This window comes from Aedes aegypti, chromosome 1, assembly GCF_002204515.2.
Source record: "Aedes aegypti strain LVP_AGWG chromosome 1, AaegL5.0 Primary Assembly, whole genome shotgun sequence".
NCBI classification, from domain to species: domain Eukaryota; kingdom Metazoa; phylum Arthropoda; class Insecta; order Diptera; family Culicidae; genus Aedes; species Aedes aegypti.
The window spans coordinates 192,109,069-192,136,048 of record NC_035107.1 but is presented as its reverse complement, the minus strand read 5'-3'; the positions used below and the strand labels follow the sequence as shown (position 1 = coordinate 192,136,048).

Here is a 26,980-nt window from a genome sequence, read left to right as displayed (position 1 = left end):
CTTTCTTACCATGTAGAATACACTACACTCACCACAACAGAACAACAGAACACACACTCTACATCCAGCTGTAAGCCCCATGCAACACATGTTCGTCATCTCCCAATATGGAGAGAATCCCGTGCTCCAACAGCCCAATACGAGATAGAGAGCATACCAATAAGCACCATAATCGTTGTATCAGAAACCCTAGGCAGGGGATCACTCGGCTCGTGGATCGATGAAGACCGCAGCTAAATGCGCGTCAGAATGTGAACTGCAGGACACATGAACACTCGACACTGACGCCCATGCACACTAACACAGTAGGGTAATCGTAGGTTAAGCGGAAATTAAACGTAAGTACTAAAATACACCATTCTTATTATTTGTATGTGAAACGTATGCTTTTATTTTAATATGGATAGACTCGATTCATTTTCGTCAATGGTTCCGCTAGTTCGAACCAATTTTAGGCTGTTTAGGTACGTGCTTGGGGATCAGTACCACCAGCCCTTTCTTTCCACCTATTTTGTCTCCGTCTCATGCGACCTTTCTCCTGGGGAGGTGACAAGGTTTTAATGACGGTTTTGCAAAACAAAAACAAAAAATACGAAAATATTTTTTTTTGTGTTTATTGTCGCTTGTGCTACTATAGCCTATAATACAAAGCAAAATACAAATCCAAACCGTGTTTTTACAAAACTTTTACATTTTTGCTTAAAAAGTGGATCAAAAGCTTTTGATTGATATAAAAAAGTTATAATCTAATTAATTATTTTGTTTTATTAAAAATAGTTTTTCTTAGTAATGCTACTATAGCAACAATAGGTTTCCTATAGATGCAAGGGAGCTTATATTATAAGCAAAACTATATCCCGATTATTTTGTTTTAACAACATCGAGTTGTGTATCAATGGTACTTAGGTAAATGGTTCCTGAGCTTCGTGTTAAAAATGTTTTGCAACAATTTGTAGCTAAACGGCCGTAAAACAGCTACTAGTGCGACTGTCTACTAAGGGAACACCGACCCTACACGAAATACGAATAATTTAAAAAATAAAATTCTACCAAACTTGCTTTATTTTCACGTTTTTCAGAATTTCCCGGGTTCCCGGGATTTCCCGGAAAATAGTAATTTTATTTCCCGTTTCCCGGGAAATCAAATCCCGGGAAATTTGAAAACTGTAATGTAAACTAGCGTTTTGATAACGGCGCAGTCGAATTTTTTTTTAATTGAGGACATTTTATGTCACAAAAACTACATATTTTACCATCTATTACTGTTTCAAAATAATTTTCCTAAGTGGAGCCGAAATTCCCTGAGAATTCCAGGTTTTTCCAGGTTGAATAAAATTCCCTGATAATTCCAGGTTTTCCAGGTTTTTCCAGGTAGTAGACACCCTGCATATGAATTATGACGCGGTTTCAAGCAAAAAATGCCAAAATGTGATACCACCACTATAGGTTACGCCTTTGGTTTCCATCATATGGGCCAATGGATTATGCCCTCCCATCGCGGCAAGGTCGCATAACCAAGGGGAGAGAAATTTGGCTCGCAAAGACGCTTTGAGGAAAAATAGTTTCAAGTTTTCTACAATAATTATACAATATAATCATAATTCATATATGAATCTTGCTTGTATTGAGAATTTTAATATATATTTTTATTTTATTAAGCGAAGTATGCACTTCAAAAAAAAAAAGTAAACGTCTATCTCGATGCGTGGGAAATTTCTTGCAAGAAATGGTCAAAAAGAGCATTTTTCTTTGATCACAATACGCAGTCGAAAAGAAATGTCATTTCAAATGGAGCATACTGTAGAAAATTTCTTGACCATTTCTTCCGCAGAAATTTTTACTTTTCTTGAGCGGAACAGCATACTTGGCTTTAATTGGAAATCTTTAATTGCGTAGTGCATGAAGTGCTTCTTAGGACGACACACCACTGATTTTACCTGTATCCAGACAGTGTCTTCGAATTTCAAGGCAATAGGTCGAGTGGTGGTGTTCTTAGCGGGAGACAAAAGAAATGAGTTATCTTTACTTACCACTTCCGAGGAAGTGTTCAACTTAGATCCCTTCAACTGATAAGAACTAACGCAGAGCGTTCACCGAAAGGGGTATTCTAGCGAGCGCGCGCGATGATAAGATAGGTCCGTGTAAAGGTCACCTCTCGCGTGAGGTATGTATATGTCACAGCGCCGAAGACGGGGGAACACGCAAGCTAAGTCAAATATTGAATCATGTAGGGTAGAAACTGCTACATGTTTCAACAGATAAACTCACTCTAAACCGAATTCATGACACAATCGAAAATTCGAGTTCTCCCTCCCTACTAATGGTCATTCATTACCATGCACAATTTAGTAATTATTGGGTGTACTGACACATAATGGGTTGAGGTTATGCAACTAATATTACTACATCCGTTTGAATGGCATTAGCAGAGCAGGTAAATAGCGAAATTGCCGCCTGCAGTTTGTAAAATTTTTTCTCTAATTCCAAGTCCAATGTGCAACTTTGGAACACATCATCAAAATCATAAAGAAACAGTAAAGGTAAATTGGATAATGGTACTCACTGATAAACACTCGATAGTCGGTAGAATTCGGAGCGCCCCTTTCGACGGTCGTGTACTTCTTGGCTGCTCCGGTCATCTTGAGGCAGGAACTTCCCGTGTTTGCTGATGTGTAACTTCGCTTACTGCCGAACCGGTAATCACAAACGACGAATGAAGATCCGGATACTGCTGCTGTCGCCGAATGGAACTGTCGTCCAATACAGGTTTCCGTACGGAGAAAACGTGCTGTTTTTAATCCGTAGCGAAACTGCTGCTGCTGCTGAAAACACCGCGTCAAAAGAAGGACTGTCGTCCGGCAACCGCCAACACACGACGGAAACATTTTTGGCACTGCTTTGTTGTGGTGGTGTCACTTACCGTTCAAGCATGATTTTTCAAATCGGCGTATCTAACACTCGGATGGTTTCGAGAAAAATGCGATGCAAAATATTGTAAAGCATTTTAAATCCTGTTTAAAATGTTTTGCATTTTTTCTATTGCGATGTCTACTATAAGTTGAAAAAAAGAACACTGTTTCTAACCACTATTAAACAAATCCGATTTGTTTTGAATTTAATTGAAAAACAGGTAAAATTAGAGAATAAACCCTTTTGCTTTGTGCTGCTCACATACACCATGGATGATTCGTCGATACCATACCTTGATTGATACATACACCTTGCTTGATGCGTCGGTTTGACAGTTCGTTTTGCATATCCGTCACGTCATATACACCAGTATTGTTTTGAAGTTGCACATACACCGGTTTGCAAATTCCCATAAAACTTATTAAACTTAGTCAATTCGTCAGTTTCAACTTTCAACGACAACGAATATTAGTTTCCGAATGTTTCCAATTTCAACTCGACTAAGAGGAGCACCGGACGGAGCCGTAAATAACAAAAGCCGGAGAAGAACAGTTCTTGTGCGAAATTTGGTGAGAAATATTGTCTTAAACCGAATACTGATGATGTTCCACATCAGTTTGCCGACCCGTACGCTCGCTAAACTGTGGAAATCCAATTCTCTCGATTTCCAACATGTTTAGTGATTTGGAAACAGTATGACGTATCTGGTGTTCGAAATTTTATGTTTTGATTCTACATATAGGTCGCTTTACTATGAGCATATGTACGGTGTATGTGCTAGCATGAAAAATGTTGACAGTTGAGTCGCTTTGCAAACGAAGGGTGTATGTAGCCAAATTAAAAACACTGAGTAAAGTGCACATAGGGCATAATTTTAATTTATTTCTAAAAATCAAAAAATGGATGTAGGAATACTTTTATAGACACAATAGGTAGATTATGCGTTTGTCAAGCCCATGCAAAGCAAATCTCGATTTGTTTATTTTTGCAGATACGTCGGATTGAAAAGTTTGGCTTGCGTTAGACAGTTACGGGATCATCAAAGTCATTGAAAAAGCGGTATGCTACTTTCTATATAATGACGAATATTTGTATAAATTGTAAACAGTATAAATTTTGTTCTGCAAAGCTATAAAATGTTACAATGCAAAATATCATAAAAATATGTTTTAATAACTTTGTTAATCAGAACCTACGAAGTCTGTTCGCAAGCACACATCTACCATATTTTTATATTCTATATTTCTAAACGATTATACCTTTCGATGGTCGTACCTTGTACCTTGTCATACTTTGTTTGTGTGCGTGTGAGAGATGTCATGCAAATTTTAGGCATGTCAAATGTTTTCAAAAAATCGATTATTTACGACGAATACGCTAAAAAAATGTATGAAGGGAAATACTTTCTAAAGTCGATTTGAATCTCTCCCAGGAACTTCCACATGCTACGTCATAATTTGAGATATTGAGTCGAATAAAACGTATACTTATAAGATTCTAACGTTTTAATGAACAAGATTTCGGTCGGTAACTTAAAGCAACTACGCCACGATTACAATTTTTATCCGTGTGGTATTTTGCTGGCGTGTGTAACTAAATGTCGATTATTTTCAATCGATTAATTTTCCACACGCTAAAAAATCGTTTTAGGGTTTATTCACAAATTTCATAACGCCAAAAATGTCCATTTTCGACACCCACCCCGTATTGTAGGCGGTTCGCTACAGTATCGACTACAACAACAGCAGGCAGCGGGTTGAGGAACCCGGATAAAAAATAAAATACAAAAACAATATAACGTATTGAAACAGTACACTCAGGCAAATTAATTAACGAATTCCATAAATTTTGCCTTATGATGCATTGAAAATTCCATAAAATCCGATTTCAGAAGGCTAATATGGATTCCATACCTTTGGAATGATAATCATAATCGAAAAAATAGGTGAACATAATGAAAGTTTACAAATTTCATTGCGCGCCTTAAGATTTCCATTGCTTTCATTAGTCATTCCATTAATGAAACCATACATCATAAGGCTATTATGAATTTCATATTAGCTTGATGAAAACCTTAATTGCGAAGTTAGTTATACTTAATTAACGTATATCAATTTCATTAAGCAGCCTTACGATTCACATAGCTGTCTCTAATGTGAAAAACTCATAAGGGTTTATTCACAAATTTCATAACGCCGAAAATGTCCATTTCTGACACCCACCCACCCCCTCGTAACGCATTTTGTATGAATATTTTTCGAATTTTGTATGAGCTGTAACATCTTAAGGACACCCATCCACCCCTTCAGCGTTATGAAATTTGTGAATGGGCCCTAAGGTTGTTATTATGAAATTGCATCTCGAAATCACCGCCATCGTTGAGATCCAACATACTGTGTCACTTTTTCAAAAGTTCTGAAAGGAAATTCAGCAATGTACAACCGCGGAGATCCAAAAAATTTCAAATCGAAAATGGAAATTGAGATTGTAATAGACGGAGAATAATGGTTGAGTTTGTAAATATTGTAGTCCGAATAATTACATTCCCAGTTTGTTCAACATCTGTTTTAGAAAATGGTAACCAACGTGTGAAAATCGAATTTTCATTCCTCGACACGTCACAGCTCGATGTGCAATAATACTTTGCTATGTGATCCTCACAATACGGCAAAATAGTTGGAAATTCGATTTCCACACGTTAACTGATCATTTGTCTAAAATTAGGTAGTAGAACGCATTTAAATTTCTGTAAATACTCTGAATGGAATGCATTGTCAAATGAATATAATAACGAATAATTAAACAATAATATATGACATAAAAAGTAATGCAGTTTATACTACTGATAGAAGAAATTCTTAAATTTTTATTTCAATTTTCATAATGCTGTTTTATGAAATAAGCAAGATACCACATTGGCATGATTCAGATCAATTCATAAGGTGAATTAATGAAATACTTACCGATTTCTTGTGGCTAATAAACATAAGGGGAAATAATAAATATTCATAGTATTTTTGCCTGAGTGTACCATTCGATATATTGGAAATACAATACAGTATATTGTAAAATGACAATACAGTTACAGTACAATATATTGTTTTGAACAGTTCACTGTATGGTATATGAGATTTTTGCAATATAATGTATGGGTGGTTAAGTATCGTAACAATACAAATATAGATATTTTCTCATACAAACATTTTGAAAATACAATACGATATATTGTTCATGTATTGTCTTGATAAGCAATTCGTGTATTGTTGTACAATACAAACACAATTCAACAAACTGTATCATGGTTGCATTCGTCGTTACAGCTAATGTCAAGTGACTTCTAAAAAACTACTTATTTTTACTTTTTGAATATTTTCCACCCAACATTTCTTGCTTTTTGAACTTGTTTTGTTTATTTCTTTCAGCAAAGCTACATAGAAAAAAGCATCAGTTGTTTTACGCGAAAATAGGAATTTGACCAAAATTGTAAGGTATAAAACCAATTAAAAACAATACAATGTTCTGTTACAATATATTATATTGTTTTTGAATAGACCATTTCCGTCAGACCTTACCCCCTATTTTTATATTTTTCTTCGAAAGACGATTATTTTTAATGATTATTGACGCTTTCAGATCTAATTTATATGCACTCCTGATTTTATTGTAAATTTTTGAAAATTCGAGAATTTACCACATTTTGAGTAGTGCGGCACAGTTGTTTCAACCCTGTGGGTAAACAAAGTGGAGATTTTCTCACAACTTTCAAAACCCATGCGCTGAGTGTTTGTAGATATGACGAAATGTCAATGTCAAATCAAGCACACGAGACGACACGACAAAATGGCGAAATCTGAGAGAAATCTGAGGTCCGATGGGCAAGCTTCGTTGTAAATGAAGCCCATCCTTTACTATTGTACTTATAACAAAAACTTTTACCGGAAGACGACTGCTAATAGACCGTTTTAAGCTTAGCAAGTGATGGAATTCTCCTTGGAAGCATTTCTGCAACGCTGCGGAACGTTTTCTACAAGAGGGGCATATTGGCCGGTTTGTTTTGAAACGTCAAGAATTGGACCGTTTGCAGATAACGTCTTGTACTCGCTTTAGAAGCTACCTGGCAAGAGAAAGTTGCATGCAAAGCATGATTAACTAAGTAAATAACACTTTGACACCAAAAACTGTATAAGTAATGGATTTGCCACTGCGATAGAGCAGTTTTTCCTTAGGGGGGCCTATACCTGTTTACCCTACCGTTTGATATCTGCTGCTTATGTCGTCAAGCTGTTCCGGAACCATATGACCAATGGATTATACATACTTCCCCATTTTACCACTCTCGTAGGTCTCCCCGAAAAATCTGCAAACGGTCCAATTCTTGACGTTTCAAAACAAACCGGTCAATATGCCCCTCTTGTAGAAAACGTTCCGCAGCGTTGCAGAAATGCTTCCAAGGAGAATTCCATCACTTGCTAAGCTTAAAACGGTCTATTAGCAGTCGTCTTCCGGTAAAAGTTTTTGTTATAAGTACAATAGTAAAGGATGGGCTTCATTTACAACGAAGCTTGCCCATCGGACCTCAGATTTCTCTCAGATTTCGCCATTTTGTCGTGTCGTCTCGTGTGCTTGATTTGACATTGACATTTCGTCATATCTACAAACACTCAGCGCAGGGGTTTTGAAAGTTGTGGGAAAATCTCCACTTTGTTTACCCACAGGGTTGAAACAACTGTGCCGCACTACTCAAAATGTGGTAAATTCTCGAATTTTCAAAAATTTACAATAAAATCAGGAGTGCATATAAATTAGATCTGAAAGCGTCAATAATCATTAAAAATAATCGTCTTTCGAAGAAAAATATAAAAATAGGGGGTAAGGTCTGACGGAAATGGTCTATTGTATATCCAAACATGAATAATATTGCTTCGACATTCAATTACAATACGCTGTATTGTATCCAATACGTTATATTGTACATTAATGGTTTATTCCATTCACTGAATGATACGTTTTTATCCGGGAAGCGGCTAGGTCAAGGCCAAGCCCTCGTAGGTGGAAGACATCGTACTTCAATGATGAAGTACTTAGGGAGGCGCTCCGCCGTGAGCGTAACCTACTCGGCCTAAGCGGGGACGAACTGGTAGCGGTGCTTACGCGTGCATGCGATGCGACCATGCCTAGAAAAGTCCACCCTAGGAATGGGAGACCACCGACGTACTGGTGGACTCAAGCTATTGCGAACCTGCGCCGTGCCTGCCTACGGCCCAGGAGACGGATGCAGCGAGCACGTACCGAGCAGGAGCGTGAAGAACGACGGGCGGTGTTCACCACTGCCAAAGTCGCGCTGAAGTCCGAGATAAGAGCAAGCAAAAAGGCCTGCTTCGAGGGACTCTGTCAGAGTGCCAACGCGAACCCGTGGGGTGATGCCTACAGGATCGTTATGGCGAAGACAAGAGGTGCAATTGCTCCTACGGAGCAATCTCCACGGATGCTGGAGGGAATCATCGAGGAACTCTTTCCGCGCCACAACCCTAGCCCATGGCCTCCTTTTGTAGGACAGCCGGGGATTGGGGCTGATGATGAGGATAGAGTAACCGATGAGGAACTTGTAGGGATTGCAAAATCCTTAAACATGGGGAAGGCACCAGGTCCGGACGGAGTTCCAAACCTGGCCCTCAAAGTCGCAATCTTGGAGGCTCCCGGTATGTTCAGATCTGCTATGCAGATATGCCTGGACGAGGGAGTATTTCCAGATGCGTGGAAGAGGCGGAGCCTGGTACTATTGCCAAAGGCGGGGAAACCACCCGGTGACCCGTCGGCGTATAGACCAATATGCTTGATTGACACGGTGGGGAAAGTGCTCGAGAAGATCATCCTCAACAGACTGTCGAGGTACACCGAGGGTGTAAATGGTCTCTCAAGCAACCAGTTTGGCTTCCGGAAAGGGAGGTCCACCGTAGACGCTATTCTGACGGTTAAGAAAACCGCTGAGATAGCACTCCAGCGTAAAAGGGGGGGGATTTGCTACTGCGCAGTAGTGACTCTGGATGTAAGGAACGCATTTAATAGTGCCAGTTGGGCGGCTATTGCTGATGCGCTCCTGCGTCTGGGGACACCCGAGTACCTGTACAAGATTCTCGGAAGTTACTTCCAGAATCGGGTATTAGTCTATGACACAGAGGTGGGTCGGAAGTGCTTTCACATAACCTCAGGAGTCCCGCAAGGTTCCATCCTGGGTCCGGTGTTATGGAATGTCATGTACGACGAGGTGTTGAGATTAAAATTCCCGGCGGGTGTGGTCATCGTTGGCTTTGCCGACGATATTACGCTGGAGGTCTACGGTGAATCGATCGAAGAAGTGGAATTGACTGCAGCCCACTCGATCGCAATTGTGGAGGAGTGGATGAGCTCCAGGAAACTCGAATTGGCTCACCACAAAACTGAGGCTGTTGTTGTCAACAACCGAAAGTCGGTGCAGCAAGTGGTGATCAGTGTAGGCGACTGCACAATCACTTCGAAGCGCTCCGTCAAACACTTGGGGGTGATGATCGACGACAAGCTTACCTTCGGTAGCCATGTCGATTATGCCTGCAAGAGAGCCTTCACAGCTATTGTGGCACTGTCCCGGATGATGTCCAATAGCTCTGCGGTGTACGCCAGCAAGCGTAAGCTTCTGGCCAGTGTCGCCTCGTCCATACTGAGGTATGGTGGCCCGGCTTGGGGCACGGCTTTGAGTACCGATAGCTACCGTAGCAAGCTAGAGAGTACTTATAGGCTAATGTGCCTGAGGGTTGCGAGCGCGTACCGTACCGTGTCACACGATGCACTCTGTGTCATCACCGGTATGATGCCTATTGGTATCCTTATCATGGAAGACATAGAGTGCTTCGAAAGGCGCGGCACAAGAGGCATACGCAGGACTGCCAGACTGACCTCTATGGTCAAATGGCAGCGTGCGTGGGACAGTTCCACCAAGGGAGTGTGGACTCACAGGTTGATTCCGAGGTTAGATATCTGGGTCAATAGGCGCCATGGGGAACTAACATTCCACCTAACACAGGTCCTTTCGGGTCATGGATGCTTTAGACAGTATCTACACCGTTTCGGTCATGCGGGTTCTCCCGAATGTCCAGTTTGTGCGGGTTTAGAGGAAACGGCGGAACACGTTTTGTTCGTGTGCCCGCGTTTCCGCACAATGCGTGACCGCATGTTTGCCACATGCGGTCGGGACACGACTCCGGACAATTTGGTCCAGTGGATGTGTGCAGACGAGTTTGGCTGGAATGCCGTTTCATCGGCTATCACCCACATCGTCTCGGAACTCCAAAGGAGGTGGCGTGTGGACTCGAGGAGTGACTAGTGCAGACGCTAATCAACAGGTGGTCCAAGGGTTCGCAGTCGGCTACGTAGGTCATACCGGTGCCCTACGGTCGAAATCGACCCTTACAGCGATTAAGTGGCCGCGGGGAGAACATCCTGGTAGCGTTGCTGTCGTGGCGCAGGCCTACTGGGTGGATACGAGTCTCTGGTTGTTCGGGGCAGGTGGAGGCCCCTTCGTCAGCAATCCCAGCTGGTGCTAGCTGATAGGACCTGAGCCTTCAGTAGGTCAAATTGCGAAGCCCGCAGTATCAGTTCTTGATACCTGCGGTGCAGCTGGGCGCGGGCTTAGTGGTCGACCCTGCCCGCTTTCAGCGGACAACGGGGGGTCAGGACCACCCGGGAAGCTGGCAATGCGCCAGCATGCTACCTTGGTGGACCCCCCTAAGCGTGTCATCGATGTTCGTTGCTGCATGGCTACGCAGCTAACCTGGAGGATGCGATGTGCAATAGCCCCTCTCCGAAGCAATGCCTTCTTGGTGGTCCCGGAGAGACGAAGGGTTTGGCGGCAATGGAAATGGTTTAGTGGGTCGGGGGTGTAGTCCTGTTTACTGCTTGTATGTAGTAAATGGTTCCCAACCCCACACTCCCGGACCTCGGTCCGGAGTCTGTTGAGCAGATTATCCCCCCATTGCTTAGAAGGAAAAAAAAAATAGTAGAAAAAATAGTACCGTAATCCGGGGTATCATTGATCAGCGGGTAAAATTGATCGGAATAACTCATCTCGTAACAAGTTCGTATCATTGTTTATTGATGGAACATCTTCAAATCGCGAATGGTGCTTCTCTTTCTTATATTCATAAGCTAATGTAAGTGAGGATTTTTGCGAAAATTGCGTTTACATTATGCGTAAATTTGTCAACTTTTCGAAACAATTATTTCAATGGGTAAGGATGACACTACCGAAGATTCATGTCTCACATAAGTTCTGCAAACGATATGAGCAAGGGAAATGCGGTTCTTACTAAAAATGGTATCGCCGAAAACGATTCCGTTGTCAAAACTTTCATAAGTATGCTCAATTAGGCAACATTAACGAACTACTGTAAAGAATATAGAATTCCCTTAGGAAATTGCCTACCTTTAGGCGTATTCCGTGGTTCGAAGTGTTTTTAATTTTAAAATAACTCAAAAAGTAAATGACTTGTAAGCGTTTGGCCTTCATATTCGGCTTCGGGGTCCATGATTCAAGTAAGTAACGATATTTTCAATATTGCCGAACGTTGTTTACATAGGTGATCAATGTTACCCCAAATCAGCTAAATCAAAAAATCACTTAAAACATTTTGTTAAACATGCTTAAATTTTTCAAAAAACAAAATACATTATATAGTCATGAGCTATGGGTGGCAGTACTTGTTTTAAAAATATAAAATTTGCAACATATGCATTTTCAAACGAAATATTTAAGATATATTCAAAAAAAACAGAGGGGGTTGTGTACCAAGACACGACCATGACATTAACTGCGCCAAGTGATTTTTTGCATTTGAATTTTTGTCGATTTTCATAGTTGCAGCCTTCCTTTAGTTCAAACTCGATATTATATTATATCGTGACGGTCCCAACATTTTAGATTTTTAATTGACACCCAGTATATTGCCGTAAGACGTAGTTAACGTCAAAAGAAGAATGCGCGAAGAAGCAGAAATTGGTCTGCTTTAATAGTGCACTAGCCAACCGAAAGGAATCGTGGAAGACAAGATAAATGAGTTTGGTTGCGTAAGAAAGGGGTCGACATTTTTCCAATTGTCGACAGTCTATCGTCAAAAATCAAAAGTTTTCTCCATTTGAGTAAAATGTTATATAAATTTCCGACCGATTGGTGGGAAAATATTGAAAATCTACCGATAAATGGCTGAGTTATTAGTATTTAAAATCTTACATAATTTCGTGACGGTCGTAACATTTTAGATTTTCAATTGACATCCAGTATATTGCCGTAAGACGTAGTTAACGTCAAAAATGATCAATGTTACCCCGGATTACTGTTATAGTAGCACTGAAAAGTACCGTTTTCAATTTTCGCACTGAAAAGTACTGTTTTATTTGTTTAGGTAGTTTTTAAGAAAACTTCCAAGAGCAGAGAGAATTCGTGTACGCACAGCACGAAGGTACGATGCGCACTGATTGCTAATCTATGTTTGCATTGAAAGCATGATTAACTCAAATATAATCAATGAACCTGAAAAATACATTCCATGTTTTACTTGCATGTATTGATGATCCATGTACATCACTTGCTATACAACCCTCAGGTAGACAATCACGTCACTGCCAATGCTGTAAAACGGTGAACAGAGTCTGTTCATGCACAACATAAAAATGCTACCGCATCGATGGTTCCTTTTGTGCGATTGCGTTCTTGCTTTCTTTGCTCATGATCGCCCGAACACAAATACAATAGAGGGCATCGCATCATTTTATTTTGACATGCAATCACGCATCCGATTCCCTGTATTATTTCTACAATAACACCATATATCGGTTAATTTTCTCAATACTGTCGTACTTTAGTTTATAATCTATCTATTATAATCATAATCCATCCAATTATTTACAAAAATAGCTATGAACTCAAAAAGAACGGCTGTGAGCAGACTCTGCCCATCCAGCAATCACGCTCTTTTTACATTTGTTTTGTTCTGGTTCTCCGACACAATAATCTGTGAGCAAATCCGTCGCTGTTGGTTCGTGAGCGTGTGAGCGTGGATCCTGCTTAAGGGGGCAGGATCCGTCATTGATTTCGGAATTTTCAAAAGCTTCTATTCTTCAACCGAGACATAGTGAACACATTTTCATAGAATAATTTTCAGTTTTAAACAGAAAAACTGCTTTTGAAGTTTCGATGATGACGATGATTACTATGACGGAGCGTTGAACGTTAATATTGGTTCATTTTGCGTAAACGGCATGATTCTTTCCACCACTGGTCACTGGTGACGATTGCTTACCTGTTTGTATCATTTCTTGTAATAATTTTTCCCGTACCACAATACTTTATTCGTTTGTGATCCTCTAAGTTCTCCATTTTTACATTATGTTGCATTGCATTGCATTATATTCTATTGCAGCTAAGTATCCATCAGGTAATCACAACTCCAGAGCGAAACTGCGAAAAACATTTCTTAGCTGTAATTTTTGTTTGCTTAATGTGCTTCGAAACGTTATGAACCTTGCACATACGTTGATTGTGGAGATATGAGAATCGTCAAAAATAACGTCAGTGGATTTACAGTTTTTGCTTCTCAAGTCTATGGGGTTGCAACTTAATAGCCACGGACTTTCTTTCCTTAACAATGAGTCGTATGATTTTTCGCGTTCGGGCTAGTGTTTGTTTAATCTCTAATGAATTCAGTGGCTTTGTAAAATATCACTTGCTTGCGCTCTGGTAACTATAACATCGATCATCCAATTATACATTATTAATAAATAAGTTAATGAACAGTGGTTTTTCTTTTCTTATTCACTAGGCCTAACCTACGAGCAAACAGTGAAAGATATAGCTACATTGATAGAGAGACAGTGGGTGGGTTGGTCGATTGTTCGCTTTTTTTTTAGTTTGAAAGACCAACGAGCGTTTCGAATGGTGGAGAGAGAGAGAGAGCTGGACAGGCGATGAGGCGTTTTGAACTATTAACACGGCATTGGACTAGTTGCTCTATCCCAGAATTAGAATGTTAGTTATGATGGTCGCTAGTATCAGGGAAATTACTCGGAAGTTCAACGCAACAGATCCAGCAGCACCGTAGTCCGCATCGGACCGATATTCGGGAATGTTTCGTGTCTTGTTCATCATCCAGTAGAAGGCTTCCATTTTCTGCTTGCGTTTGAGCTCGTCACCAACTAGCTGTCGAATTCGAGCGTTGTAGTCATTGATCCATTTGATCTGGGGGTTGAAGGAGAGCAAGATATCAGATTTTTTGTTAACTTTTATATGGTGGAAAAACGAACTACGGTGATACGCCGCCATTAAGGTGATTATAAAACGAAGCCAAACTTTGAATTTTCAAGTGCACAAGACTGGAGAATCTGTCACCAGTTCGTGTTGAAAATCAATCAAATTGATTGTTTGCTGGTGAAGACCAATGGGATAAATTTTCAACTCGGAGCGCTGTTTGGTTCTCTCTCTCTTTTTGGTTTGTGCTCTTAAAAATTTGAGGTGTTGCTTCGTTCTATTATTACCTTAAGCGGCTTAAACAGGCACACGAGAAACAACAACTCGTTGGAAATCTGTCTATTTAATCATAACGCTTCACGTAATATTTTCCATAAGTTAAAAACGAACTTGACAAATTTAAGTTAGATCGACTGAATCAGCTTGGGGTTGAAACTTTGGTTTAATATGGGTTTTGCAATCACAACCAAGGTTAAAAAATGAATTGGACGACTTTTCAATAATTTTTCAAAAGAAAGATGAGTTTTGTTGAAACACTTTTAAAGATGCAGGTATCAGAAGACGACAACCGTTTTATAGGGTAAACTTTTTTTGGTGCTTTTTTCTGCCTGATACTGTATCATTTTGCGGCACATTCCTCGCTCCAATGGATCATTGAAGGTAGTTTTTGTCAGTGCTCACCACATCAAAACAAAGACGCCACTGTATATAGGATTTAACATTGTGATAGCATTGCTGTTCTGTCAAACACACAAGGCTACGGTGGCGCTATGTATGCTTTCCATAGCGGCCGTTTTGGTTATTTAAATGATCCATCATGTAAGGACTGTACATTGTATAAAGTGGACACTTTGTTTGCTATTTTTTTTTATTGATAAAATCGAAATTGATTATTTTTGTGCATCATTCAGCTATTATTCTACGAAGTTCAAAAAATATAAGATCCTACAAAGTGCTTTTAGCTGAAGAACTAAATAGTTTTTCCTAAAACTCCTAAGAAAACCTGTTCGTCAAAGGGAAACATTGTTTTTCGCAAAACAAAAATCCTCATTTTTATGATGAAATTATATGTTGGTATTATATTATAGCTGTTTTATAGTATTGTATTATAGTATTGTATTAAAGTCTTCGAATTTTCATTCATATGTTCACAGAGATGTAGCGATGATCAGATAATGATTCATCATCTGATACATACCAATTCGTCAACTCGTGTCTGATTCTGTTCGAGCAAAGCATTATGACTAACACTTCTTCTCTAGAGCATATAGCAGCTATATAGCAGAAACCATGAACGTTGAGCGATTTCCTATAATAAGTAATCCAAGATTTGAACTACTGAAGCATTCCATCAGACTGGAGCTTCTCAAATTGATATCTGAGCTGCTCCAGATGATGTGATGAGTATTAGCATGACTGCCCACAATCAGCAGAAAGCCTTTTCATAGGTAGTGTACGACAACTCGTTTGTAATCATCAGTTGGGGATGGTTCTGATGTGATAAATACACTACAAAACGAAAGACGTAATTCCTATTGAGATCACCTACAGAAATATCAATTGTGACAGCACATACATCTCTGGTTGTTAACTCAGAAATAAGTGTAGCTACGTTAGCGTGCGAAGCCTGGAACGCGTGTTTGCCATTTCATGTTTCTGAAAATAGCAAAAACTGGGCCCAAAAGATTACCTAGATTAACCCCTATACCGGCAGCTTCATTTTTTACCACTTAAAAATATTCAAATCACGATATTTTTTTTGTTTCTTGTTATTTTTGCACCATTTTTTGTAGATCTCCTCACAAAAGTAAGGTTTTTGAACTAGCCCCACTTGAGCTGTACCATTTTGCATGAGTATACAAAGATTGATCGTTGCTGATATTTTATGCTGAAGATTGATCTAAGCTACCCTAACCGTAGCCACTACCCAAACTAATTAAGCTTTTCGCAATCTCAGCACGAAAAAGACTAGGTAGCAGCGAAAAAAACACAGATAAGTATCTCTTAAAAGTCGCCAAAGGCGAAAAGCACAGAATACCAGTGATGCATTTGAACGCGTTCAGTTCGCGTTCCAGTTCAAATTTTTGAACGGAGTGATCAAGTAGGCTTGCTCATTGTTCAGTTCAAAAATTTGAACGCTAGAGAGCAGAAAATTGAAAGCAGATGGTTTTGACAGATTTCACGGCATCTGAACGTGCCAAAGTTGTTTTTAAGGTGCTCAAAGCTAGAAATGCTATGTTTATTATAATTAAATGGAACTTATCATCAGTTTAAGAAATATTTTCCAGGTATAAACCTAAACCCATGCTTTGATTACCGTTGTAATGCATTGCGTTCTGAACGGGCCGTTCGAGAGCAACGACAGGCTCTGGCTCGAGAGTTCAATGTTTACTGCGTTCTCGTTCAAAATTTGAACGCGCTCCGTTCATTTTTGGCTCGCGTTCAGTTCAAAATGCATCACTGCAGAATACACTGTGTAAAACGCATAAAGCGTAACCATAAAGGTGGAAATTTAAACTAAATTACAACGTATTTATAATCCCACCCTTATTTAGCCTCAGGCTCAGACTGAAGAAGGGCAGCCGATTATCTCGGAGAAACACAAGGTCACTTGCACCATTGCTCCGGATAGCACAGGTAAAACATAATACTGTAGAGGGCACCCTGGTACTCAACAGGCTCCGTTATAGGTTAGGTTTTATTTAGACCCCCCTAACCATTCATTCTTAGGCACGGTAAGCTTAAAGCCACATGAAGATTCAATCAGAAGTTCCTTCAGACACTCTAACTGGAGATCCTCCAGAGATTATATTATAGATTTTATAAGGAGTTATCAGAAATGCCTCCATAAATTTCAACAGGAGATCCTCTAGGGATTTCATTAGCATTTTCCTTAGATATTCTACCTGGAATTTCTCCTAAAGATTACATCGGAAGATACTTTAGAGAATTCACCTGGAACTTTGCATCAGAATTTCTTCTAGGGATTATATCAAAAGTTCTTCAGGAGATTGCTCTTAGGGATTTCATAAGGAGTTCCTCCAGGGATTTCATCTGCTGTTCCTTTAGATATTCAACCTGAAATTCCTTCAAAAAAAATATCAAAAGGGCCTCCAGCTATTCCATCAGGAGTTCCTATAGGGATTCCATTTGGATATCAATTTGGAATTCCTACAGGGATTCCGTCAGGCATATTATCAGAAATCCAGAGATTCTATCAGAAGTTTTTAAAGGGATCCCGTCATTAGTTCCTTCTGAGATTCCATTCGTAGTTCTTCCAGTGATTACATCAGTAGTTCTTCTAGGTATTACAGTTGGAGTTTCTTTAGGGATTGCATCAGGAGTTCTTCAAGGGATTTCATCAGGACTTCTTCCAGGGTTTCCATGAAGAGTTCGTTCAGAGATTCTACCAGGAATTCATACTGGAATTTTATCAAGAGTTTTTCTAAGAATTCCATCAGGAATTCACCCAGGGTTTACATCAGAAGTTTTTTCAAGGATTCCATCAGAAGTTTCTCTAGGGATTTCATCAGGAGCTCTTCTATAGATTGTACTAGGAGTTTCTGCAGGAATGCCATCAGAAGTTCTTCCATGGATTCCATTAGGAATACTTATAAGATTTCATTATAAAATCCTTTTGAGAGTGCATCATGAACACCTTCTGGGATTTCGTCAGAAGTTCTGTCAAGATTTTTTTCAGGATTTTTTCTAAAGGTTCCTTCAGGAAATCCTCTAGGGTTATTCTGAGTTCTATCAGGATATTTATTACAGACTCCTGCAGCAATTTATTACAGGATTCTCCCACAATTTTCTCCCAGGAGTTTCTCTTGGGAATTCTTTAAGAGATTTCTCCAGGAAATAATCACGTCCTCCCGAAATTCCTTAATGGATTCATCCCGAAATTTCTCAAGTGATTTCTCTCGGAATTGATCAAAAGATGCCTCCCGGAATTCCTCAATGAGTTAGTCTTCGAGTTCCTTAATGGATTACTCCCGGAATACCTCTCTTAACGGAATCTCCCGGAATATCTCCAAGGATTCTCGAGGGTTATCAGGAATTGCTCTACGGATTTTACCAGAAATTTCTTATAAGGATTCCTTCCGGAATTTTTCCCCGCAGAATTCATCAAAGGATTCCACCACAAATACCATAAGGAAATAGTCCAAGAATTTTTCAAGGGATTCCTCCTGAATTTTTTATCAGAAATTTCTTGCGAAATATCTATCGGGAATTTCTCCAGGGTTTTTATCAGAAATTTCTTATAAAGATTTCGTAAGTAAATAGGGAACCCTGCAATATATCAGGAGTTTCTATGAGAATTTCTTCAGCAATTCCACGAAGAATTCTTTCAAAAATTCCGCTATGATTTCCTCTAAGGATTCCAAATAAAAATCCCTTTCATAAATCCTCCAGGGGTTTCTCAAAAGGATTCCATCAGATATTCCTCCATGTATTTCAGCAGAAATTCTAATAGAGTTTCCTCTACAAATTATTTCAGAAACTGCATCAAGATTATCCGGTGATTTTACAGGGAGTTCAAAACATTCTTGAAAAATTCTCCAAGGATTTCCTTATGAATATTCCACCAGTAATTCCTTCAGAAACTTTACCTATACCTTTACCTACTATACTCATAAAGGAATTTCATTAAAAATTCTTCCAGCGTTGATAATAGGAATATCACCAGAGTTTCGCCAGGATTTCCACCAGAAAACATTTAGAAGGTTTTACTAGGATTTCCCTTTGTTTCGTCTGGGGACCGGACCCTACGCTGTGTGTCGTCGGAATCCTTCAGCAGCAACGGGAATCAGGAAAACGGATACTTCACCAGAAATTTATTGGGTCCGAAAAGGCATCCTGCCTATTCGGACAGAGGAATACTGACTACAAAAAATATAATTGATTTCTATCTCTTATCTATACGTACTATTTACAATAAATCGTATTTACTATCGTAAAGAGTATATGGTCAATGTGTGGTGGAAGAGTGTGCGTACAAATTTGGTATGTGTAATGTGGATCACGTTTGTCGGGGGGCATTTCTTAATGCAATTGGGGTATTCAAATTGGGTAGAGCCCGAAGCCGATGGTGAGATCAAACACTCTTCTTAGAATTTATTCAGGGATATAATAAATTCCTTCAGCGAATTAACCAAAAAAATTTCAAAAAGTCTACATGATTTTTTTTTGCTGAAGAACCATCTACCAAAAAATCTACCAGAAATTCCGCGAAAGATTGAACTACAAAATCGTCCTTTCTTTACTCTAAGTATTTCATCAGGAAGCTTCTACAAAATTCCAAAAGATTATTCCTTCAGAGATTCCACTGATATTCACTTATTTCTTCACCTTCGATTAAGCCGTAAACCACGCTTACCCATACGATTAAACCAGGTTTAAGGCCTAAGTGGTGGTGAAGAAACCGCTTATTAGAAGATTAAAAAAACGTTTCTCTGAATGACTCCTGGTTGAATCCTTAAAGGAACACCAGGAAGAATTTTTGGAAAATTTGTGAAAAAAAATCCATTGAGCAATTTCTTGACAAATCCATGGAGGAACTACTAAAGAAATCACTGGTGAAATTCCCAGAGAATTCGTTGAAGAAATTCCTAAACATATTTTTGATAGAACTTTTACAGCGATGCCTAAAAGAGCTCCTTAATGATTCACTAAGGTAATTATTGGTGGATTTTTTGAAAACAAAAAAAAACATTCTACAAAAATACTGGAAGGAACTGATGGACGAATGCCTCGTAGAGTCCCTTCAGAATCCAAGAAGAATCTTTGAAGGAAGCACTACAGGAATTTACGAAAGAATTTATTGAAAATTTCCTAGAAGAATCGCCGGAGGATAACCTGGAGAAATCTCTCAAAAAATTGCAAGAGGGATCTCTAAAGAAATTTCTTGTGGAATCCCGTACGGGAAGTTTTGGTGGATTATTTTTGCAGTATTCCTTGATGAATCCTAGGAGGTATTTCAAGTAGAATTACTGTAAGAGTTCCGGGAGTAAAACTCTGCATGTATTTCTAGAGGAAATCTTAAAGGAATCACTGAAGCAATTCCTGGAATAATGTTTGGGTTAATTGCTGAAGGAATTTCTGGAGGAATCTGTGAAGAAATTCCTAGGGAAATCACTGGAAGATTTGTGATAAGAATATATGAGAGTCCAGAAATAATCTGTACAGGAATTCCTGATGTTTCGCTTGATGAACTCTTAAATAAATCTTTGGAGGATTGTTTGGCGGAATTTATGAAGAAATCACTGAAAAAACTGGGGAGTTTTTGGATAAATCCCCGGAGATATCTGTAGAAAAATTACTAGAAAGAATAGCTGAAGAAACTCGTGGTGCTATTTTCTATGGAACTCCTGGTGAAATTTAAGAAGGAATGCTAGAAGCCCTGACAAAAGTCATGGTGAAATCCCTGGGGGAGTTTCTGGTGATGAATTTCTTGAGAATCCTTGGAAAAGTTTCCGAAATATTTCGTGATGTGATTCTTGAGTAATGCATGATGGAGTCCTTGGAACTAACTTCTAAAGGAATTCCTGAAGATACCTTCGAAGTAATTGTTGAAGCAATCTCTGGAGGAATTCTTCGAGACAGCCTTGGAATAAACCCTGAAGCATTATTGATGAAATTACTTTAGTATTTTTTTTTTTCGATTGATCGTTGAAGTAACCAAAGGTAGGAAATCCTGAATGATTCGCAGAGGATCTTTGAAGGAATCTTTGGAAGAATATCAAGATGAATTCCTAAAAGGTATGCCTGAGGATTTTCCTCTGAGAAATTTTTGGTTGAATCTGAAGATAAATTTCTAGAAGAATTTATTGATCAGGAATTTTAACATTTAAAACCCCAGTAACAATTTCTGGTGGAAACCCTAGTATGTCCCTTGGATTCCTGGAAAAACTTCAAAGTAGAAAAATAGGGCGATATTCAAAACTGAAAAGGCAATAGATGGCTCTTTTTCAGTGGTATTAAAAACGAAATCCTGAAGCAAAGAAAGCACCACGGAAGATGAACTAATCACAAAAAGTTATGTATTCACTTTACACTTGATTTCTAATCACTACTTTTTTGATACAGTTTCCTAATTGCAAGTAATTTACGTTTTTCATTGTTTTCCATACGTTCTGATAGGAAACAGTGAATCAATTGTCACCCAACACGCAGCAACAAAGACATTGTCACCTCCTGTTCTTGTTGCAACAATTTTATTCCGCAACATGAGTTTATCATCACTCGAACAGAATATGACAAAGATCGATCACCACGTGCGCAGTGATTTTCTGGGGAGCCCAATTTTCGAGAACTTTCTCCGTGTTGGTAAACATTGACACATTATCAAACAGCATCCATAAAACAAATTTGGTTTTGTGTTTAAAATAACTGATTGTTCGCGAGTTGAAAAGGTTGCAACAATGTTGCGCTCTGTGATTGTCATGACAATTTTGCTTTTTATTGTGTCCTTATTCGCAACAGTTGTGACAAACGGTTGTGAGCGAGTTTGCTTTGTTGTTTGTTTTTCGTCTATTTTGATGACATTTTGATTCACGAGAAATTTGAGAATCCAGCGTAGCGCGATCAGTGGGTGCAATACAAACAACAGTGTCGACGCTCGGCGGCCAGTAAAAGAAACTGACTGTTCGAAAGGTTGTTGCCTGTACTTTTTGCCGCTGGCGCCAACTTTTAGCGTTTAAGAACGAAATAAACAGTCGTTACCCTATTAGAGAAAACCACTAAAAGGTTTTGGATAGAATATTTAGAGAAAATCCCATAACCATTCCCATATCGATAACTGTTGAAAAATAATCTCAGACAGCGACCCTGTCATAATTTTAGAGTTTTGCAGGAATGCTTCGTGAAAGTTCTGCTCTTCCGTACTACGATTATTGCCAAAATATCATAGAAATGTTGCCCCACAGCCACAGAGTTCGAAAAAAAATAACAATTCTATATCCACGGAGTAAATGTTCATCAAACCGTCTGGGCGTCTGTGGACTACACAAAGCGTGTAAAATACGGCAATCTTCAATGGGCAGGTCACTTAGTACAAATATCGAAAGAAAGAATTGCAGGAATAATAATCAGCAGAGAATCAGATCGCGGTTAAGGTCGAGGTAAAGGGCATGACCCCATCAAAGCAAAGTAGATAACAAAAAATAATATGGTATTAATATTTTGGGGTGCTATCAGTAATACCTTGCTTCACGACTTTAGCCTTACCGATTAACTTGTGAAATGCTGTATTTCATGCTCCATTCTCTGCGGGTCGCTGCGCGAATTCAAGTTCGTTTCACCCCACCGTATGTTTGTAGGAAAGGATTTTGAAATACTAACCTCGGGAGCACTCAGCATCGAGCGATCGATCATTTTGGGTTCGAAGGGTACCAGAGTGACGTCCTCGAACGAGAGGAATTTGTTGCCAGAGGGGTGCACCTTTCCAGTGTCATGAACTTGCAAAACATTCTCCAAACGTATGCCAAATTCTCCCCTCTTGTAATAACCGGGTTCTGAAAGATCATATATTTGTTACTGATGGAATATCAGATCATGATAAGCTTTTGAACTAGCTCTAACCATTGGAGAAGAAATAACCATCCTTGAAGCTGTAGCGCTGTTTGGTCGTGTAAGCTATGCTGATTGGAGCTGTAATGAACTAATCGTATTAAGTGCTGCTATAAGAATCGTATCAAATACTTACACTCGTGAACGGCGGAATAAGACCCAATACCGTGACCCGTTCCATGAGGATAGTCGTTCATATCTCCCCAAACGGGTCCCCTGGCAAGAGCATCCAGCTCGGCTGGCTTCAAATTTTCCGGAAAAGTAAGAACCGACAACCGGATCATTCCAACCAGGACATTTGTGTAAGCTCGAATTTGGTCAGGGTGTGGATCCCCGAGATGAATCGTCCGGCTGACGTCAGTCGTTCCATCCTGGTATTGGCCACCGGAATCAATCAGAAGCGTACCATATTCGGTAATTTCGAAGTCCGTACGATTGCTGGGCGTATAATGCGGAATGGCACTATGCGAACCAAATGCCACGATAGTTTTGAAGGAAGGACCTTCCGAGAGATCCTGTATCTTACGACTACGATCAATCTCTTTAGCCAGCGAAAGCTCTGTGAAGTGATCGCCGGCGATGAACTGAAGGATAAATAAGTATTGAAGCTGTTGATCTACATTTTGAACGGAGTCTTGTCGTTACCCTTTCTTCCAGATAGCTGAGCACTTCACACATTGCTGCTCCATCGCGTATGTGTGCCTTCTTCATGCCCTGTTGTTCGACCTCGTTTTTCTGCGCACGCAGAAAAATAATCGGCGACGGTCTGTCCAGTACTAGTTCTCGAGGAAGCACTGAATGTATTGCTTCCGATGCTCCCATGTCAAACACAACGGCTGATGGTACGAGAATGCGTTTCCAATGTTGAGACAGCGTTCTCAGGTCCCGCAGTACGTCTTGGTATTCTTTGATTCTGGAAAGTTCATGGGAAAATATGTAACAATTCTGAAGAGACCTTCAGAGCGGTTATACTTACTGCACACAATATTCATTGTGACAGCTGTGAGACTTGAGATGATTCAGCAGACCCATGTTCTTCCGTGTGTTATTCGTGTACAGGATAATCTCCCGATTGCTGACTACCAAATACGCCTTGAACACTGGAGTGTACGGAATATCACTGCCTCGTAGATTCAAAATGTATGCTACTTCGGTCAGCGACGTAACGATCATTGCATCACACCTCATGGCCGTCAAATTAGACCGGAGTTTATTAACCTTGACTTCCCAGTGTTCACCAGCGAACCGCAATGGTTGTACCTTGATGGAGTTGAGCTTTGGTGCAGGTCGTCGAGCACCCCACACCAAATCCACCAAATTGCGATGAATCTTTATCAGTTTGATGAAGTCTGAGTTCAGCTGCCGTTCCAAGCTAACCCATAAAGCATGAGGCACAAGTTGTGGATCGGCTCCTATTCGACTCTCTGGAGCCAGTTCACTCTGAAAAGAAATCGATACTGTAACAGAATTGTTCAACTCATCACCTATTCCGAGAATCTACCGAAATCCATTCCGAAATTGTAGGATGCTCTCCACTGCGATAGATCCGCCAATCACAGTTCAACTCGTAATCAGCTTGATCGTAGAACCTGGCGTCTACCCATAAAGCCGCAGACTTTGTAGTCACTACGGCCTCTCCCGTAGTACCGGAGAATCCTGTCAAGAACTTCAACCGTTCGTCCGATTCCATCAGATGGTCAGACATGTGCTCGTCGTACGAAGTTATCAAATACGCATCAAGTTCCGTGCTCTGGGTTGATGCCCTGGTGCGCATCTCATTGCGCAAACCTGTAAGTCGTTGATGTAACGCTTTGTCGTGTCCATCGTATACCTGTAACGCCCCAAGAAGAGAACAAAGATACAACGTTTGAACAATCATCACACCATAAATGATTCATCACTGTGCGGCGCTTTGTCTCTATTACCTGTATACGATCCCGATTTAGACACTTGGATCTTCGCATTGATGCGCCACCCTGTTGGCTTACGCTGGCTGCAATCATTGGGATCACTGCCAAAATCGTCGATGCTGAAAATTAGAAAAGCGAAAAAGGGGAGGACAGCACGCTATTAGTCATAGGTTGTGATTAGCTGGCGACGATCGTAGATGATCATTTCAATGCAAAGAAGCGTGATCTCTAGACTGCAGTGTTTACAAACAGTTCTCGAGTGGCTGCATAATAATAGATGCGTGATGTGAATTACATTATATACGTCGTTCGGACATTGAATACGGCTGCGAAGTGATCTGATAAAGCACGTGCCGTGCCAAGTTTAGGAACGCCGATCACTAAGAATGGTGGGTGTGAAGTTGACATGGTATGGCAGAGAAATCAATCTTGAATTTTAACAATGATCATCGAAGGGTTCATCAACAGAGTCAAATTGTATGGATGGATGGATAAAACGACCCCTCGTGGAATACTTAGACGCGTACCGGGTGCATTTAACAGACGACGATCTTAATTGCGTTAACGTTTAGCCATGTATTACGAATCTGTTTCAATTTTTACACTTGCTTTGTATTTATAAATATTCAAATATCGAATCCATTCTTGACGTAGTATATTCGTTCGATACCGATAACGAGTCTGAAACCAAGGATTTCTAAAGATGACATGCGTTTTTACATTTCTATTAAATCCCACCGACGACATCAGGCTTATTTTGCAGTCAATTGATACGAAAATAAAAATATAATCAACAATCATATGCTCTTGAATAAACTAATGCATGTTAGGAAAGTTATTGCCAATAGTATTTCATTAATTATCTAGAAATCACCCTTCTTTTGAATATTGATTCTTATTTTAAATTGCGCTAGTAGAATAATTTTTGCACTGAAGATTTTGATATATTTAGCACAAATTTGCCCTCCTTTTAAACATTGGATGTTCTTTCCAAATATGATGTGATCATAATAATAGGTATAAACACTGTTGATTTAACATTTAAGATTCTACCCCAATACTCCGAATTCCATTTCCCCGAATGCCATCATCCCGAATACCATTACCCCGAATTCCATCACCCCGAATGATATTTCCCCGAATTTAGAACTATCTTGACATGATGACATTGACGACATTTTTTGATGATATTGGAATTCGGGGTAATGGTATTCGGGGTAATGGGGTAGAATTAAAATTTAAATAAATGTCACTTTCTTTTATACAAAGGCTGTTCTTTGGAGCTATATTTTTTATATGTTTTGTTTTCGATTGATATAAGGACGGCAATCGATAACATTGATCTACTCTACTTTAAGGCGTTCAATCTTCTATTGGTTTAATAATAAAATTTGCCTTCTTTTAAAAATAAACTGTTCTTTATATTTATACTGTTATAAAATAAAATTTAGTAAAGCCTAATGTTAAACATTTTTAAATTTTGCTGTTTTATTATTTCTTGCAAGCCGTGCTGTCAGAATCATCATTACGGATGATGGAAGTACTAATATAGTATTAATATGAAAAATAACTTACGAATTCATAGAGTTACTTATTAAGTCCCACGTCACATTTAAAGAACATTAGAAACACATTTGCTTTATTCTTAGAAGACCTTTCAAATTACAATGACAATCATCAAAATTGGCAACACTGCTGTAAAAAAATCGATTGATTTTCCACATATTATTTTCATAGTATGTTATTCTGAGATTACCAATTGAAATATTTATAGAAAACCATTTACAATTTGCTGTAGATCGATAAATATGCGTACACGATTTTAAAAGTATGAGACTTTTTAGTAAACTACCATATACAGTAGAATTTGTACTTAAGCCTATGGTTTAACGCACGATTTAGCTCTCGTTTGTACAAATATAGTTTCTTTAGTAAGCCAAACTAGTTTTGAACACGCTTTCTACTTTTTCTTTTGCTGGGAGTGAAAGGATGGTGTATCAGCAAATTTGGCCATAAATGGGTAAATCACTAAAGTTACCTAATGTCAGAGAATGGTGGAATGTAATTGATTTTTTTAAAGCTATACCTTCAGTGGGATAGTAAAGAATACAAACATACAATTTGTTCATAAAAATTAGGATTTTTGTTTTGCGAATAATAATGTTAAACTTTGACGAACAGCTTTTCTTATGAGTTTTAGGAAAAACTATTTAGCTCATCAACCACAAGCATTTTCTAAGATTTTATATTTTCATAGCATTATAGAATAATAGTTCAACGGTACACATTAAACCGATTACGATTGTATCAATAAATAAAA

The 26,980-nt window shown here is 39.3% G+C and overlaps 2 protein-coding genes across 3 annotated transcripts in view; both read right to left on the bottom strand.

Annotated features, from left to right (window-relative positions):
- LOC5577499 (inorganic pyrophosphatase) overlaps positions 1-2,902 on the bottom strand; it is a 30,910-nt gene extending 28,008 nt beyond the window's left edge. For both annotated transcript variants that reach the window (XM_001656464.2, XM_001656465.2), the window contains exon 1: positions 2,564-2,902. In XM_001656464.2, coding sequence (XP_001656514.2) covers positions 2,564-2,885 — 322 coding nt within the window. In that variant the 5' untranslated portion in view covers positions 2,886-2,902. The remainder of the gene's footprint in view (positions 1-2,563) is intronic.
- A 10,694-nt stretch (positions 2,903-13,596) lies between these two features.
- The window catches only part of LOC5577498 (xaa-Pro aminopeptidase ApepP), a 36,620-nt gene continuing 23,236 nt past the window's right edge, over positions 13,597-26,980 (bottom strand). Inside the window, exons 2-9 of the mRNA XM_001656466.2 lie at positions 24,676-24,779; positions 24,252-24,581; positions 23,727-24,190; positions 23,396-23,663; positions 22,887-23,334; positions 22,763-22,831; positions 22,523-22,695; positions 13,597-14,173 (exon numbers count right to left, since the gene is read on the bottom strand). Of these exons, the coding sequence (XP_001656516.2) occupies positions 13,946-14,173; positions 22,523-22,695; positions 22,763-22,831; positions 22,887-23,334; positions 23,396-23,663; positions 23,727-24,190; positions 24,252-24,581; positions 24,676-24,779 (2,084 nt within the window). The 3' untranslated portion in view covers positions 13,597-13,945. The remainder of the gene's footprint in view (positions 14,174-22,522; positions 22,696-22,762; positions 22,832-22,886; positions 23,335-23,395; positions 23,664-23,726; positions 24,191-24,251; positions 24,582-24,675; positions 24,780-26,980) is intronic.